The 13,294-nt window shown below is 37.3% G+C and overlaps 1 protein-coding gene across 1 annotated transcript in view; it reads left to right on the plus strand.

Annotated features, from left to right (window-relative positions):
- TTN (titin) overlaps window positions 1-13,294 on the plus strand; it is a 286,118-nt gene that overhangs the window by 98,063 nt on the left and 174,761 nt on the right. The window contains exons 89-107 of the mRNA XM_063305418.1: window positions 20-301; window positions 387-665; window positions 1,624-1,911; window positions 2,044-2,322; window positions 2,418-2,696; window positions 2,817-3,095; window positions 3,765-4,052; window positions 4,215-4,502; window positions 4,962-5,252; window positions 6,146-6,433; window positions 8,008-8,100; window positions 8,205-8,487; window positions 9,900-10,083; window positions 10,932-11,021; window positions 11,130-11,397; window positions 11,504-11,764; window positions 12,289-12,498; window positions 12,609-12,686; window positions 12,792-12,818. Coding sequence (XP_063161488.1) covers window positions 20-301; window positions 387-665; window positions 1,624-1,911; window positions 2,044-2,322; window positions 2,418-2,696; window positions 2,817-3,095; window positions 3,765-4,052; window positions 4,215-4,502; window positions 4,962-5,252; window positions 6,146-6,433; window positions 8,008-8,100; window positions 8,205-8,487; window positions 9,900-10,083; window positions 10,932-11,021; window positions 11,130-11,397; window positions 11,504-11,764; window positions 12,289-12,498; window positions 12,609-12,686; window positions 12,792-12,818 — 4,335 coding nt within the window. The remainder of the gene's footprint in view (window positions 1-19; window positions 302-386; window positions 666-1,623; window positions 1,912-2,043; window positions 2,323-2,417; window positions 2,697-2,816; window positions 3,096-3,764; window positions 4,053-4,214; window positions 4,503-4,961; window positions 5,253-6,145; window positions 6,434-8,007; window positions 8,101-8,204; window positions 8,488-9,899; window positions 10,084-10,931; window positions 11,022-11,129; window positions 11,398-11,503; window positions 11,765-12,288; window positions 12,499-12,608; window positions 12,687-12,791; window positions 12,819-13,294) is intronic.

The following is a 13,294-nucleotide window of genomic DNA, read 5'->3' on the forward strand; positions in this document are numbered from 1 at the left end:
TTTCTTCTCCTGTCTTCAGTACCCCCGAGGTTTGTGAAGAAACTTCGTGATACTAGTGCAATGGTTGGGGAGCCAGCAGAATTACAAGCAACTGTTGAAGGTTCTGAACCAATTTCTGTTCTTTGGTTGAAAGACAAAGGAGAAATTATCCAAGAAAGTGAGAACCTCTGGATGTCATATACAGATAAAGTGGCAATCCTTCAAGTTGTGAATGCAGAGCCAACCAACACTGGAAAATACACCTGCCAGATTAGAAATGATGCTGGAAGTCAGGAATGTTTTGCTACCTTATCAGTTCTCGGTTAGTAGATTTAAAACCAAACTACAGGGTCATATTTTACAAAACCTTGCCGACCAATGTGACTCTGATTTGCATCTCATTCCAGAGCCAGCAACTATTGTGGAGAAACCAGGACCAATGAAAGTTACAACAGGAGATTCTTGTACCTTAGAGTGCACTGTTTCTGGGACACCTGAGCTTACCACTCGATGGTTCAAGGATGGACATGAACTCACTTCTGACCAGAAATACAAAATCACTTTCTTCAATAAAGTATCTGGGCTCAAGATTCTGAATGCAGGTTTACAGGATAGTGGAGAATACACATTTGAAGTGAAAAATAGCGTTGGTCAAAGCAGTTGTACCGCTTCTGTACAGGTTTCAGGTTAGTGAATGAACATGGGGGATAATCATTTCTGTATTTCCTTGCATTTCCATATGGATTTTTCCATATGTTGACTTGTGATGTTAGGCATCCACGTGCCATTCCTAAATGCCTTAGAAATGCACTTACTGAGGAATATCTGGCAGAGGGTCAGTTATACCAATGAATATTCCTAGATCCCCTTTCACAAGTTATGTTTTGCCTTTAATGGAATGTACTGTCAACACTACAAGGGACACGGTGGCGCTGCGGGTTAAACCGCTGAGCTGTCGATCGGAAGGTCGGCGGTTCGAAACCGCGCGGCGGGGTGAGCTCCCGTTGCTAGTCCCAGCTCCTGCTCACCTAGCAGTTCGAAAACATGCAAATGTGAGTAGATCAATAGGTACCGCTTCGGCGGGAAGGTAACGGCGTTCCATGAGTCATGCTGGCCACATGACCCGGAAGTGTCCCTAGGGACAACGCCGGCTCTTCGGCTTTGAAACGGAGATGAGCACCGCCCCCTAGAGTCGGACACGACTGGACTTTACGTCAAGGGAAACCTTTACCTTTACCTTTACTACTGTTAACACAGTTGGGAATGCCTTTCTAAGAGAGAAAGAAAATGTGTGCTTGCTTTCAACACTTTCGTAAATATAGTACGCTACCCCCCCTCCCCACTAAACAACAAAAGCATTAAACACTTGAAAACTTGTTACTCAGGAAATTGTGTAAAAAGGCCTATTATTATCATCACAGATATCTTTAGGATCTACTGCTTTCATCAAAACAATGCAAGCAGCATTGCACTGTGAGTTTCACCCTTTTCATACATGCATATAGCATCAGAACACATGTATAAAAAAAGGTGGAGCTTGTGTTGCCTCGGCACAATACTGCTTTTGTCATTTGCCCCCCCCCCGCCCCTCCCTGCAGATGTTGCTGCTTATTGTAATGTTTAATCTTTGTTTTGTGCTCACAGATCGCATTATACCACCTTCATTCACAAAAACGCTGAAAGAAACACATGGTCTCTTGGGCTCATCAACTGTACTTGAATGCAAAGTCATCGGATCCCCTCCAATCTCTGTTTCTTGGTTCCATGATGGTCATGAGATCACTAGTGGAGAAAAATATCAGGCAACCCTTACAGATAACACGTGCTCTTTAAAAGTGAATGCTCTTCAAGAGTCAGATATTGGAGATTACTCTTGTATAGCAACCAACGTAGCTGGATCTGATGAATGTGAAGCATATTTCATAGTTAGAGGTAAAATTTGAGATTAAAATATGTATTAAAAGAATATAATTGTTTAAAAATCTAAACTTTGTCTTTTATGTTCTTCAATCTGCACATTTAGCATTAACAATATTTTATTATATCTTTTTTATGTATATCTAGAACCTCCCTCTTTTGTGAAGAAACCCGAACCTTTGCAGGTTTTATCTGGGGCAAATGTAACATTCACAAGTATCATTAAAGGAACCCTCCCTCTTGATGTCAAATGGTTTAGGGGTAGTGTTGAATTAGCCCCAGGACATAGATGTAACATAACTCTGGAAGAATCAGTTGCTGAACTGGAGTTGTTTGATGTTCTCCCTGTCCAAAGTGGAGACTATACCTGCATTGTCAGTAATGAAGCTGGCAAAATCTCTTGTACAACTCACCTCTTTGTAAAAGGTTTGTAATTATTCTGTCTTCTGGGTTAAACGGAAAGGCAACCATAAATTTTAAAAAATAACTTTAAATTTCCCATCTTCTGTTATTTTTTATAGAACCAGCCAAATTTGTGAAGAAACTGAATGACTTCCATGTTGAGAAAGGAAAACAGTTAATTTTAGAATGCTCATATTCTGGTACCCCTCCTATTCGGGTGTCTTGGAGGAAAAATGGTATAAATTTATCTCAGTCAGAGAAATGCAGTATTACCACTACAGAAACATCTGCCATCGTGGAGATCTCTAACAGCAGGCTAGAGGATGCTGGACTGTATTCTTGCCATATAGAAAATGATTCAGGGCAAGATAATTCTCAGGCAGCTGTCTCAATCTTAGGTATGTAGCTTATTTCAAAGGATATTTTTAGTTTAACAGAACTATTGACTATTTTGTTGTTTGTTTGTTTGAGTGGGAAACAAATTCCTTTTGTGACTAATCTGTGCTTTTGTTCTTTAGAACCACCATACTTTGTCCAGACTCTAAAGTCTGTCCAGGTGACAGTTGGAGATTCTGCATCTTTACAGTGTCAAATCGCTGGAACACCAGAAATCAATGTATCATGGTACAAAGGAGACACGAAACTAAGAGCAACCAGTACTTCTAAAATGCACTTTAAAAACCAAGTGGCCACTTTAGTATTCAACCAGGTGGATAGCAATGATAGCGGGGAGTATATCTGCAAGGCGGAAAACAGTGTTGGAGAAGCTGCATCTTCGGCACTGCTATCTGTTCAAGGTGAGTATGAGAGCCAGCTTTTAAAAGCATGGGAAATACTATTTATTACTCTTTTCAAAGGCATGAGAGAAGACAAACATGTCTGTTTTTAGCCGTTCCTTACCAACAGAGAATTTCTGTAGCCAGTACAAGCAAGTTGGTACACTTTGTTAATAGCAACCCTGTGTGACTGGCTAGAGCTTTTCAAGAGAGTTACTTTATTCACTAAGTTGTCAAAATAAACGTTCCTTCTTTTACGTCATCCACCATCTTACATGCTGAAAATTGTTAGAAAAGACAATGGCCACAATTCACCTAAACTTGAGACAAGTTGCTAGAGTTCATTTAAATCCTGTTTAGCTTAAGCATGACTAATTTTATCTCAAGGATATTAATGTCTATATGTAATCTATATAGCATCACTTCAGATAGTCTTACGCTATAGTGAGATATACCATATGTATCTCTCATAGAGAGATACTAGAATCCTAGAACTGGAAGGAACCATTTAGCTCAAGTTGAGCCCCCGATCAATCCAGGAATCCACTTAAGGTACCTATGGCCAATGGCTGTCCAGCCAATACTGGAATACATCAAGAAAAGGGGAACTCACTTCCTCCTTCAATAATGCTCAAAGTCAAACCCAAACCATTCAGTCAGTAATTCTGTACAATATTTGTTTTCTTGCAGAACGTAAACTTCCTCCTTCATTTTCACGAAAACTAAGAGACATTCATGAAACTCTCGGCTTACCGATTACATTTGATTGTGGCATTACTGGTTCTGAACCAATTGAAATTACCTGGTATAAAGATGGTGCACAAATAAGAGATGGCTACAATGTGCAAACATCATATTTAAATAACGTTGCAACTCTACAGATCTCCCAAACTGATATGAGTCTTGCTGGACAATATACTTGCACAGCTTCCAATGCCATTGGAACCGCTTCTTGTAGTGCCAAACTCATCCTTACAGGTTTGTCAAGTAATACACAATTCTCCTTTGATACTTTTATGCCAAACTAAGTCTCAGTTTTAAGTGCAGATCATTAGCCAGCTTTACATTAAGTCTCTATTTTTTATGTAAATCTTAAAATGTGCTGAATTAACAAATTTCTTGTACTCCTTCCTGCTTTAGAGGGGAAGACACCGCCATTCTTTGACATCCCAATTACGCACATCGATGCAGTTGTTGGTGACAGTGCTGACTTTGAGTGTCACATTTCTGGAACACGCCCTATTAAGGTTACTTGGTCAAAGGATAACCGTGAAATACGAACTGGAGGGAAGTATCAGATCAGCTATATAGAAAATATAGCCCATTTGACCATTCTGAAAGTTGACAAAGGAGACTCTGGAAAATATTCATGTCATGCTAGTAATGAAGTTGGGAAAGAGTCTTGCACAGCTCAACTTAATATTAAAGGTACTAGAAATTTTCATTGACGAGATGAGATTTAGATTCCTGTGTGGGTGTGGGTGTGGGTGTGGGTGTGCACATGCGTATTCCTGTATTCCACTTTCATATGGAAGTTCCGGAATTAATATCTCTGTTTTGAACATATGCATGAGGAGGAACCTAAAAGTTTGTTAGAGCAAAAAATGGAAAACCAAGGAAATGAGGTGTTCTTTCTGACTGTATCAAAATTAAATATTTTGGAATTCAGTTTTATTCAAACCTGTGATATCTTGGTAATGTTTTAATTAATGGCCATATATTTTATATTTTATTTAAATGCATGAGTCTTTCTTCCTTAGCCACACACAAGTGGCAAACATTATGCTATTCTGAGGATAACTCAAGACAGTTGATAGAATTTAAAAAGATTTGCCTGAACACGTCTTTCTCACTAGTCCATTTTCTCTTAATCTTTCTTTCTGACAGAGCGACAGAATCCGCCTACTTTCACCAAAAAGTTATCTGAAACAGTAGAAGAAACAGAAGGAAACAGCTTTAAACTTGAGGGACGTGTTTCTGGTACCCAACCTCTGATGGTTGCTTGGTACAAAAATAACCAGGAGATCTATGGAAGTCCCAACTGTGAAATAGCATTTGAGAACAACACTATTCTGCTGCTCATTAAAAATGCAGGACCAGTTGATGCAGGCTTATATACCTGCAAAGTATCCAATGAAGTTGGGAGCGCCCTGTGTACTTCCTCCGTTGTTATTAAAGGTTAGTTCATTTCCTAGTGGCCTGCTGTACTATATCTTATTTAGTTACCACTATTTCCCATTGTGTCAAACTAAATAGAACATCAATTACATTACAGCTACCACTCTGTATCTGATAACAGAAATCAATTCTATATTATATGGCCTTATACCTGGTTGTATCACAATGACAGAAAACTCTACTGAAGTGCTTTATTATTTGAGATTTCAGTTCTTAAAATGTTCAACCATGAGCCCATTAAAGGGCGCACCCCTTTTTTGCCATAAAGAAAAAGATCAACTGATTGCTTGATTGGCTTCTGCAAAAAAATACCTTTCTTCATTTAAAAAAAAATCTTTAATATTCGCACACAAAGCAATGCTAATTTTCTGATGAAAATAATCCTTATTATTCTTCACTCTCTACCTAGAAATTTCAGCCATGAATAGGGGGAAAAAAGTTTTTCAAGGGGACTAGCTGAGGTATATTTCATATGTTGGCAACTGTTATGGCTCACCAGCATTTGCATGTGTAGATCTAAATATGCCAATAATACGTAGTTTCATTTAGCAACCTCCCATCTATGATCCATCTTGAAATGGCCATCTATCTAGGACTTTTTTCATGACCTTCCTCTTAACAATATTCATATTAAGTTTAGCATAAAAGATAGATAATGAATGTTACATATCAAACACTTTGTATATTACTTTAAACCATGCTCACTAAGTATCACCTTTCTGTACGATACCATACCGAAAACCCTTTTTTTCCTATAAGAATATTGTACTGAGAAAATGGAATTAATTCACTGCATCGTATTGTTCTTACCTGGATATGTGCCTTATTTTTTAAGGTGAATGGTAGTCTAACTACTTTCCTCCTCTTGCTTTCTTAATGTTATCACATTTCAGAACCCAGAAAGCCTCCGGTATTTGATCGACCTCTTAAACCAGTGACTATAGATGAAGGCAAAATCCTGCAACTTGTTTGCCATGTAGTTGGATCACAGCCAATTAGGATCCAGTGGCTAAAAGCTGGGAGAGAACTAAGATCGTCTGATAAATGCAACTTCAGCTTTGCAAATGGAACTGCCCTCTTAGAAATCCAAGCAGTTACTAAAACTGATTCTGGGGAATATGTGTGCAAAGCCTCAAACACAGCTGGAAGTGATTCTTCCAAGTCAAAAGTGACAGTTAAAGGTACAGTTAAATTGAATATTTAGAGTGAAAGAACAGGAACTCAGAACACTACTATGAGGCTAGAACACATAGGAACTACTACCAGGACTTTATAAACATGTCAAAGTAGATTATTTTGCCAGGCATGTAATGCACTATAGCTTCCATAGCACTAGGCATCATGGCATGCCTTAATAGTAGTACTTGATAATAGTAGTACTTAATTTACACTGGTTTGAATGAAATTAAATCATACAAAATTGCTCTAATATATAACCAGCATTTGCAGCAGTTTTAGTCAATGCTGTTTTACTTCTTATTGACATACTTACCTATCATGACATTCAATTTTGGGATAAAGCAACATTATGCAAAGTACAGAAAATTAAAGACAAAATAATAATTGAAAGAAATTGAAGGCATAAGATAAGAAAATAAAATTTAATTTATGCCAACACCAATCACTATACCTCTCCATATTTTTCTGTCTTTGCAAACCATTCTTGCTTCCATCATATCCACAGATTGATTCGTACATTGGTTTTTGTTCTTTAAGTTATGATCTCTCTCTTTTTGAAGATCTCATCCCCATCCAAGCGCATCTTCCTTGGCCTTCCCTTTGACCTATTCACCCTTCTTTCTTATATTTGTTTTGTCATTCAGTCCTCATTTATACTACCCATATGACTAAACCACCTCAACATACTTATTTTGTATTGTAACCCACATATACTGTATATTCAATCCATATTTATTTAGCACCCAATCATTCTTGACACTATCTAATCTTGCTTTGCTACACACACTACTTAACTGCCATACTGCCATTACCTTCAATTTACTTTTATGTTTCTTCTGGCATGTCAAATCCTCACTTCCATATAAGAAAGTGGGCAGAAGCTTGCTCTTACAGACAGCCATATTTCAGCAGGCATTCTCATTCTTCTCATCCACAATCTCTTAAAAGCCTTTTTCATATTTCCCATCAGTGTAACTCCACATACTTCTGTGGCACTCTGTAACATTCTTTGCACTTCATTCCAAGTAGCTTCAGCAAATTGCAATAACTAGTGTTTAAGGCAATGGACTAGAAACCAGGAGACCGAGAGTTCTAGTCCTGCCTTGGGCATGAAAGCCGCTGGGTGACCTTGGGCCAGTTCCTCTCTCTCAGCCCAATCCACCTCACAGGGTTGTTGTGGTGAAAAGAGGAGGAGGAAGGGGTATTAGCTGTGTTGGCCACCTTGAGTTATTTATAAAAATAATAAAGGCGGGATAGAAAATAAATAAATAACACTAAGATACTTGGAGCCCAATGTTTGACAAGAGTATGTAAGTTATGACATTTGTCATTTGCCTTCTCCCCACCACTCCCTTGAAAACTTGGGTAACACATCCTCTTTCCTTGCATCCACTCTCCATTATTTCCACTCATCATTTTTTAAATATACGGTATTTACTCAGTGCTAGATGCTAAATTTTCTAAGTATTGTAGAATTCAAATTTAGAAAAAAAATATGATCTATGGATGATGGTTATTTCATTTGCGCATTGTTATTTTTAGTTCTACAACTTCATTCCTTCACTTTGCCTTCCAGAAAAACCCGGAGCTGTACCAGTTGCTAAGAAAATACCTACTGACAGAAACCTTTTCTTTGTCTCTGAACCTCAGAGTATCACTATAATTGAAAGTAAGCCCAGCTTCTAAATATTTTTCTTTCCCATATCTGTTGACTACTCTCTTCTTTCAGCCTATGACTGACATTTTCTTTACTACGTGTCTTTTCTCAAACAGAGAGCTTAGCAACATTTATTGCTAAAGTTGGTGGTGATCCAATCCCCAATGTGAAATGGATGAAAGGAAAGTGGAGGCAACTCAATCAAGGAGGTCGCATTACAATCCAACAAAAAGGAGATGAGGCCAAGCTCGAAATCAAGGACGCAACAAAAACTGATTCCGGGCAGTATAGATGTGTCGCTTTTAATGAGCATGGTGAAATTGAAAGCACTGCCAACCTTCAGGTTGAGGAACGAAGGAAAGAAGTTATTGAAGGTGATCTAAGAGCAAAATTAAAAAAGTAAGTATTAAACATTTTCCAGTAATTTTAAACTGTAAGAAGGAAAACTTGCTTTAATGGTTAGAAGTTGGAGAATAAAATACAATTCAGCTCATCTGAAAGTATAAATCTTTCTTTAATGCTGAGGACAACAGTTATCGTGTTAAAATAATAATAATTATATGTGTGAGAAATTGCATAGAATGGGGGATACTCAAAAGAGGTACCATTGAACGTGCCATTTTAAAACACCACAAATATAAACAAAACAGACCGCTAGGAGGGCCTTCACATAAATCCACCTTTGTACCAGTTGTACCCATTCCTGGATTGTGAGGCCCTTAGTGTTTCTCATCCCTTAGTCACCTCTTGTTTGCACTACTGTAATGTGTTCTACCTGGGCTTGACCTGGAAGACCATTCAAAAGTTCCATCTTGTCCAGAATGTGATAGTGCAAGTTATTACGAATAAACTTCTGTACACCCATGTAACAGCTCAACTCTGCAAACTTTAGTGGTTGCCAATTGGTTTCCAGGTGCAATTCAAGGTGCTTATGGTCTTCCATAAAGCCTTTCATGGTTTGGGACTTGGATGTTTGCAGGATCACCTAACTTCAGTTGTCTGCCTGTCCTGTTAGATCTGACAGGGTTGGCATGCTTCAGATCCCATCAGTAAAACAATGTCCTGTTCTGGGACCCTGAAGATGCACTTTCTATGATGCCATGCATGGTCTTTGGAAAAACATTTCCCCAAAAGTCCATATGGCCCCAACCCTCTCATTCTTTAGGATGTTCTCAAAGACGTGTCTCTTCCAGTAGGGCAATTTGTAGAGTGTTCGTGTTTTAATTTTTTATCTTCCCTGGAATGACTGTTATTATTTTTTATTATTACCTTTTCCCCTTATGTTCTGAACCCTCTTTCTAAGCCACCTTGAGTCACTTGTTATTTGGGCAGCCTATAAATTGGACAAATGAACCTTTTTTTTAAATACATATTCTAAAAGTTTTATTGGGTTGAATCCTGGGCATATCCAAGCAAAGTTCTGCTTGAAATGATATTACTGGTAAAAGGAGAAGAAGACAATTTTCACCATTTTGGTTTTCTCCATCCGCCAGGGCAAAGCCTCTTTCTAATGAAAGGGACATTCTTCTGTAGGAGGCTTTGCCTGAAAATGTAACACTGAAAGTGAAACACAGAGGTAGGTTCAATTCTGTTAAAAGGGACTTAGCCCTGGTAAATGGATATAAGATTGCAATTAAGGTACCTACATTTTCAATTGTGAGCATTAAAAGTTCCTTTAGCAAAGAACCCTACTTTATTAGGGTGAAGACGCCTAAAATCCTGGAAAAATTATAAACCCATTCCACACAAACTGTAAGTTAAATGGAAGTTGGTGTCTATTTGCTTAATAAGTAACTTCTTTATTTCTGCAGAACTCCAACAAAAAGGAAGGAAGATGAGGAAGAACAGGCAATTGATATCATGGAACTCCTAAAAAATGTAGATCCTAAAGAATATGAGAAATACGCTCGCATGTATGGAATCACAGATTTCCGAGGTCTCCTGCAAGCATTTGAGTTGCTAAAAGAAACTCAGGGAGAAGAAACACACAGACTGGTAAACACCAATATTTTCACTTATTACAAAATTATTTTAAACCATAGTTCTGTTGCTTTAAGAGATGTATTCAATTTTTAAGAGGTAGTATTATTCATTTAAAATTAATATTCTGCATTGGGCATCACAATTGACTCTGATACCCTATGGAATCAGTTGGGGTAGTTTCTCCCCAACATTTATATATGATCTTTCTGGTTGTTAATAAAAGCCGAAAACCCTCCCTCCATTTTGGATGCTGCAATGTTCCCACATGAATACTTTACCTTTCTTTGGATAGGAGGTAACTCCTACTAAGATTTTTGAGAGCTGTACACCTGATTTAGAAATGAGTTAGTTTTAGAGGGACTTTACTAATCAAAAATAGTGTCTATGATAAGTTTGTGGGCTACAATCTCCACCCACTCCTAAAAGGATATTTTCTCTACAGTAGTTTCTCTAACCAGCTATCATGAGAATTATGGGGACTGAAGCCCAATATATCTGGAGGCGCCAGTTTGGGGAAAGCTGTACTAAACAATTTCTATGCAATGTTCTTTCTCTAAGGATTAAAATAAAAGATTCTCAAATGAATATTTTTGATACTTGTAATCAGGAAGAGCAGACAAGGAGGAAAAAAGTAGTTTGGTACTTTTGATAATTCTGAGTAGGGTGTTACATTTAAATAAAGTCTGACATTCCAGAAATGTTAAAGGCTAGCCATAATATACAGAAGCAATTAGTTCTGTAATGGATATACATATTTTCTTTAGTTTAATAAGGTTTTGGCATTTGTGTTGGTTTGTATTTATAAAGTAGAACATAAAATAGAAAAATATCATGTAAATTCATGGCCTTGGTTTCAACAGGAGATTGAAGTAAAAGAGAGATCAAGGAGGGAAGAACAAGAGTTTGATGAACTTGTAGCATTCATTCAACAAAGACTTACACAGACAGAGGTAATTAATGTCATATATAATAATTAATGCTGCATGTTTACAGAGTTATTATGTAGTGGGACTTGTGCTTAACAAAGAGATTCAAAACATATGGAAAATATTTTTCAGCCCATTACTTTGATCAGAGATATTGAAGATCAGACTGTATTAACAGATGAAGATGCTATCTTTGAATGTGAGATTAAAATAAATTATCCAGAAATCAGACTGACCTGGTACAAAGGCACAGAGAGATTGCTCTCAAACAAGAAGTATGAAATCAGAGTTGAAGGAGACCGGCATATACTTAAAATCAGGAATTGTCAACTTGGAGATCAGGCAAATTACAGGGTGGTCTGCGGTCCACATATTGCCAGTGCTAAGCTTCATGTGATTGGTAAGTGCAAAATTAGTGCAACATTTTGATCGAGCAAATATTTAAAATTATCTGATGTCGTTTTTGGTTGGTATTTTCTAAAACATGCATTTTAACTTGCTAATAGAACCTGCAGTTGAACGTCATTTGCGTGATACATCTCTCAAAGAAGGCTTTACCTGCTCTTTGGTTTGTCAATTCTCTGTGCCAAACGCAAAATCTCAGTGGTACAGAAATGGAAAGGTCCTTCAGATAGGAGGTAGATATTCCATGGATGTCTCTGACAAAGTGCACAGACTCATTATTAAGGATGTAAGAACAGAAGACCAGGGACAATATACCTGCAGGTTTGACCATCTAGAAACAACTGCTGACCTAACGATTGAAGGTTTGTAAAAAGAGTTTATTTTGCCATAAAAAGAAGCAGGCTTAGATAAATCTTAATCACACTTAATAACATAGTTGCTTTTCTGAAGTTATTTTTTATTTGTTGTCATGTATTTATGATTTATCTTTTTTTTCCAACATTCTTATATTGTGATGATAGGATTTTTAATTCATTTGTTTCTTCTTATGATCTGATTTTGCTATGATTACAACAATTAACCAGTTTGTCTCCTGGGCTTCCTTTAATTTAATTTAAATTTGTAACAGCTACCTGATATTTCAAATCCATTTTGAAACTAAGAGTACATTCTCATGAAAACACTGAAGGCTCTTTTCTTTGTATCTCTTTATGTATTTGAATTGAAACATTTATGGGTATGAGTATACCTACACATACACACACTCTTAAGCACACACATCTATATTGTGAAATTGTGAAATATTGCACAAAATTGTGAAAAGAAGCAAAACCCAACAAAACATGAGAGTAATTGTCCTATTTTTCATTTACTTCAAAAACCACAGCTGAACCAATTCAGTTTACAAAGACCATCCAAAATATTGTGGTCAGTGAATACCAATCTGCAACCTTTGAGTGTGAAGTCTCCTTTGATGACGCCGTTGTCACATGGTACAAAGGGGCAATGGAACTCAAGGAGAGTCTGAAGTACAGCTTTAGGACCGAAGGCCGGTGCCATTATATGACTATCCACAATGTTACTGCAGATGATGAAGGTGATCTTACCTTCTTTCTTGCTAGTTTTTCCTATTTCTAAAAATTTATAAACTGCCATAAATACCATCAAACCTTTATTTATTTGTTTATTTGTTTATTTATTTATTAGGGGTGTATTCAGTTATCGCTCGCCTCGAGCCAAGAGGCGAAGCAAGAAGCACCGCTGAACTCTACCTTACTACTAAAGGTCAGTATCTCTTTGCTCCAAGTTTCCAAGCCTGCATTGTCTTGCTGAACAACATTTCTGAAGTCAAAATCATTCCAACTACATGTTTGATTTTTTCTCTTGCAGAAATTAAACTGGAAGTAAAGCCTCCAGGTAAGGAAAGAACACAATGAATGCCTTTTGGGTCACCTTTTAACTTTCTACATTTATTTATTTTAGAAGACTTTTATAGCTGCCCATATTGTAACCACAACCCTGGGATGCGCACAAAACACAAAACACAAAAACGAAAAACCAAACAAGCAGAATAAAAATTGATAAAAACTCATGGCACCCTGACGCAACACTCTCCCATACATCCACATACCATCTTAGTGGGCTCTAGCCCAGTATGAAACATCAAACACAAAAGCTTTTTATTTTTATTGGCCACTTCTTTGTGCTCAGTTGAAGCTATTGTTGTGAAGATCCCCTGTGCACAGTGTGCCACATGTTGTTGACAATACATTGTTGCATGCAGAAAAATCTGCTTCTGGTTGTTTTATAATTCTGCATAAATATTTAAGTGTCAATTAAACTTTTTCTACAGTTGGCTGCAAATATAAAAACACATCCAACTGAAACGTTCT

The sequence above is a fragment of the Candoia aspera genome, chromosome 1, assembly GCF_035149785.1.
Source record: "Candoia aspera isolate rCanAsp1 chromosome 1, rCanAsp1.hap2, whole genome shotgun sequence".
NCBI classification, from domain to species: Eukaryota; Metazoa; Chordata; class Lepidosauria; order Squamata; family Boidae; genus Candoia; species Candoia aspera.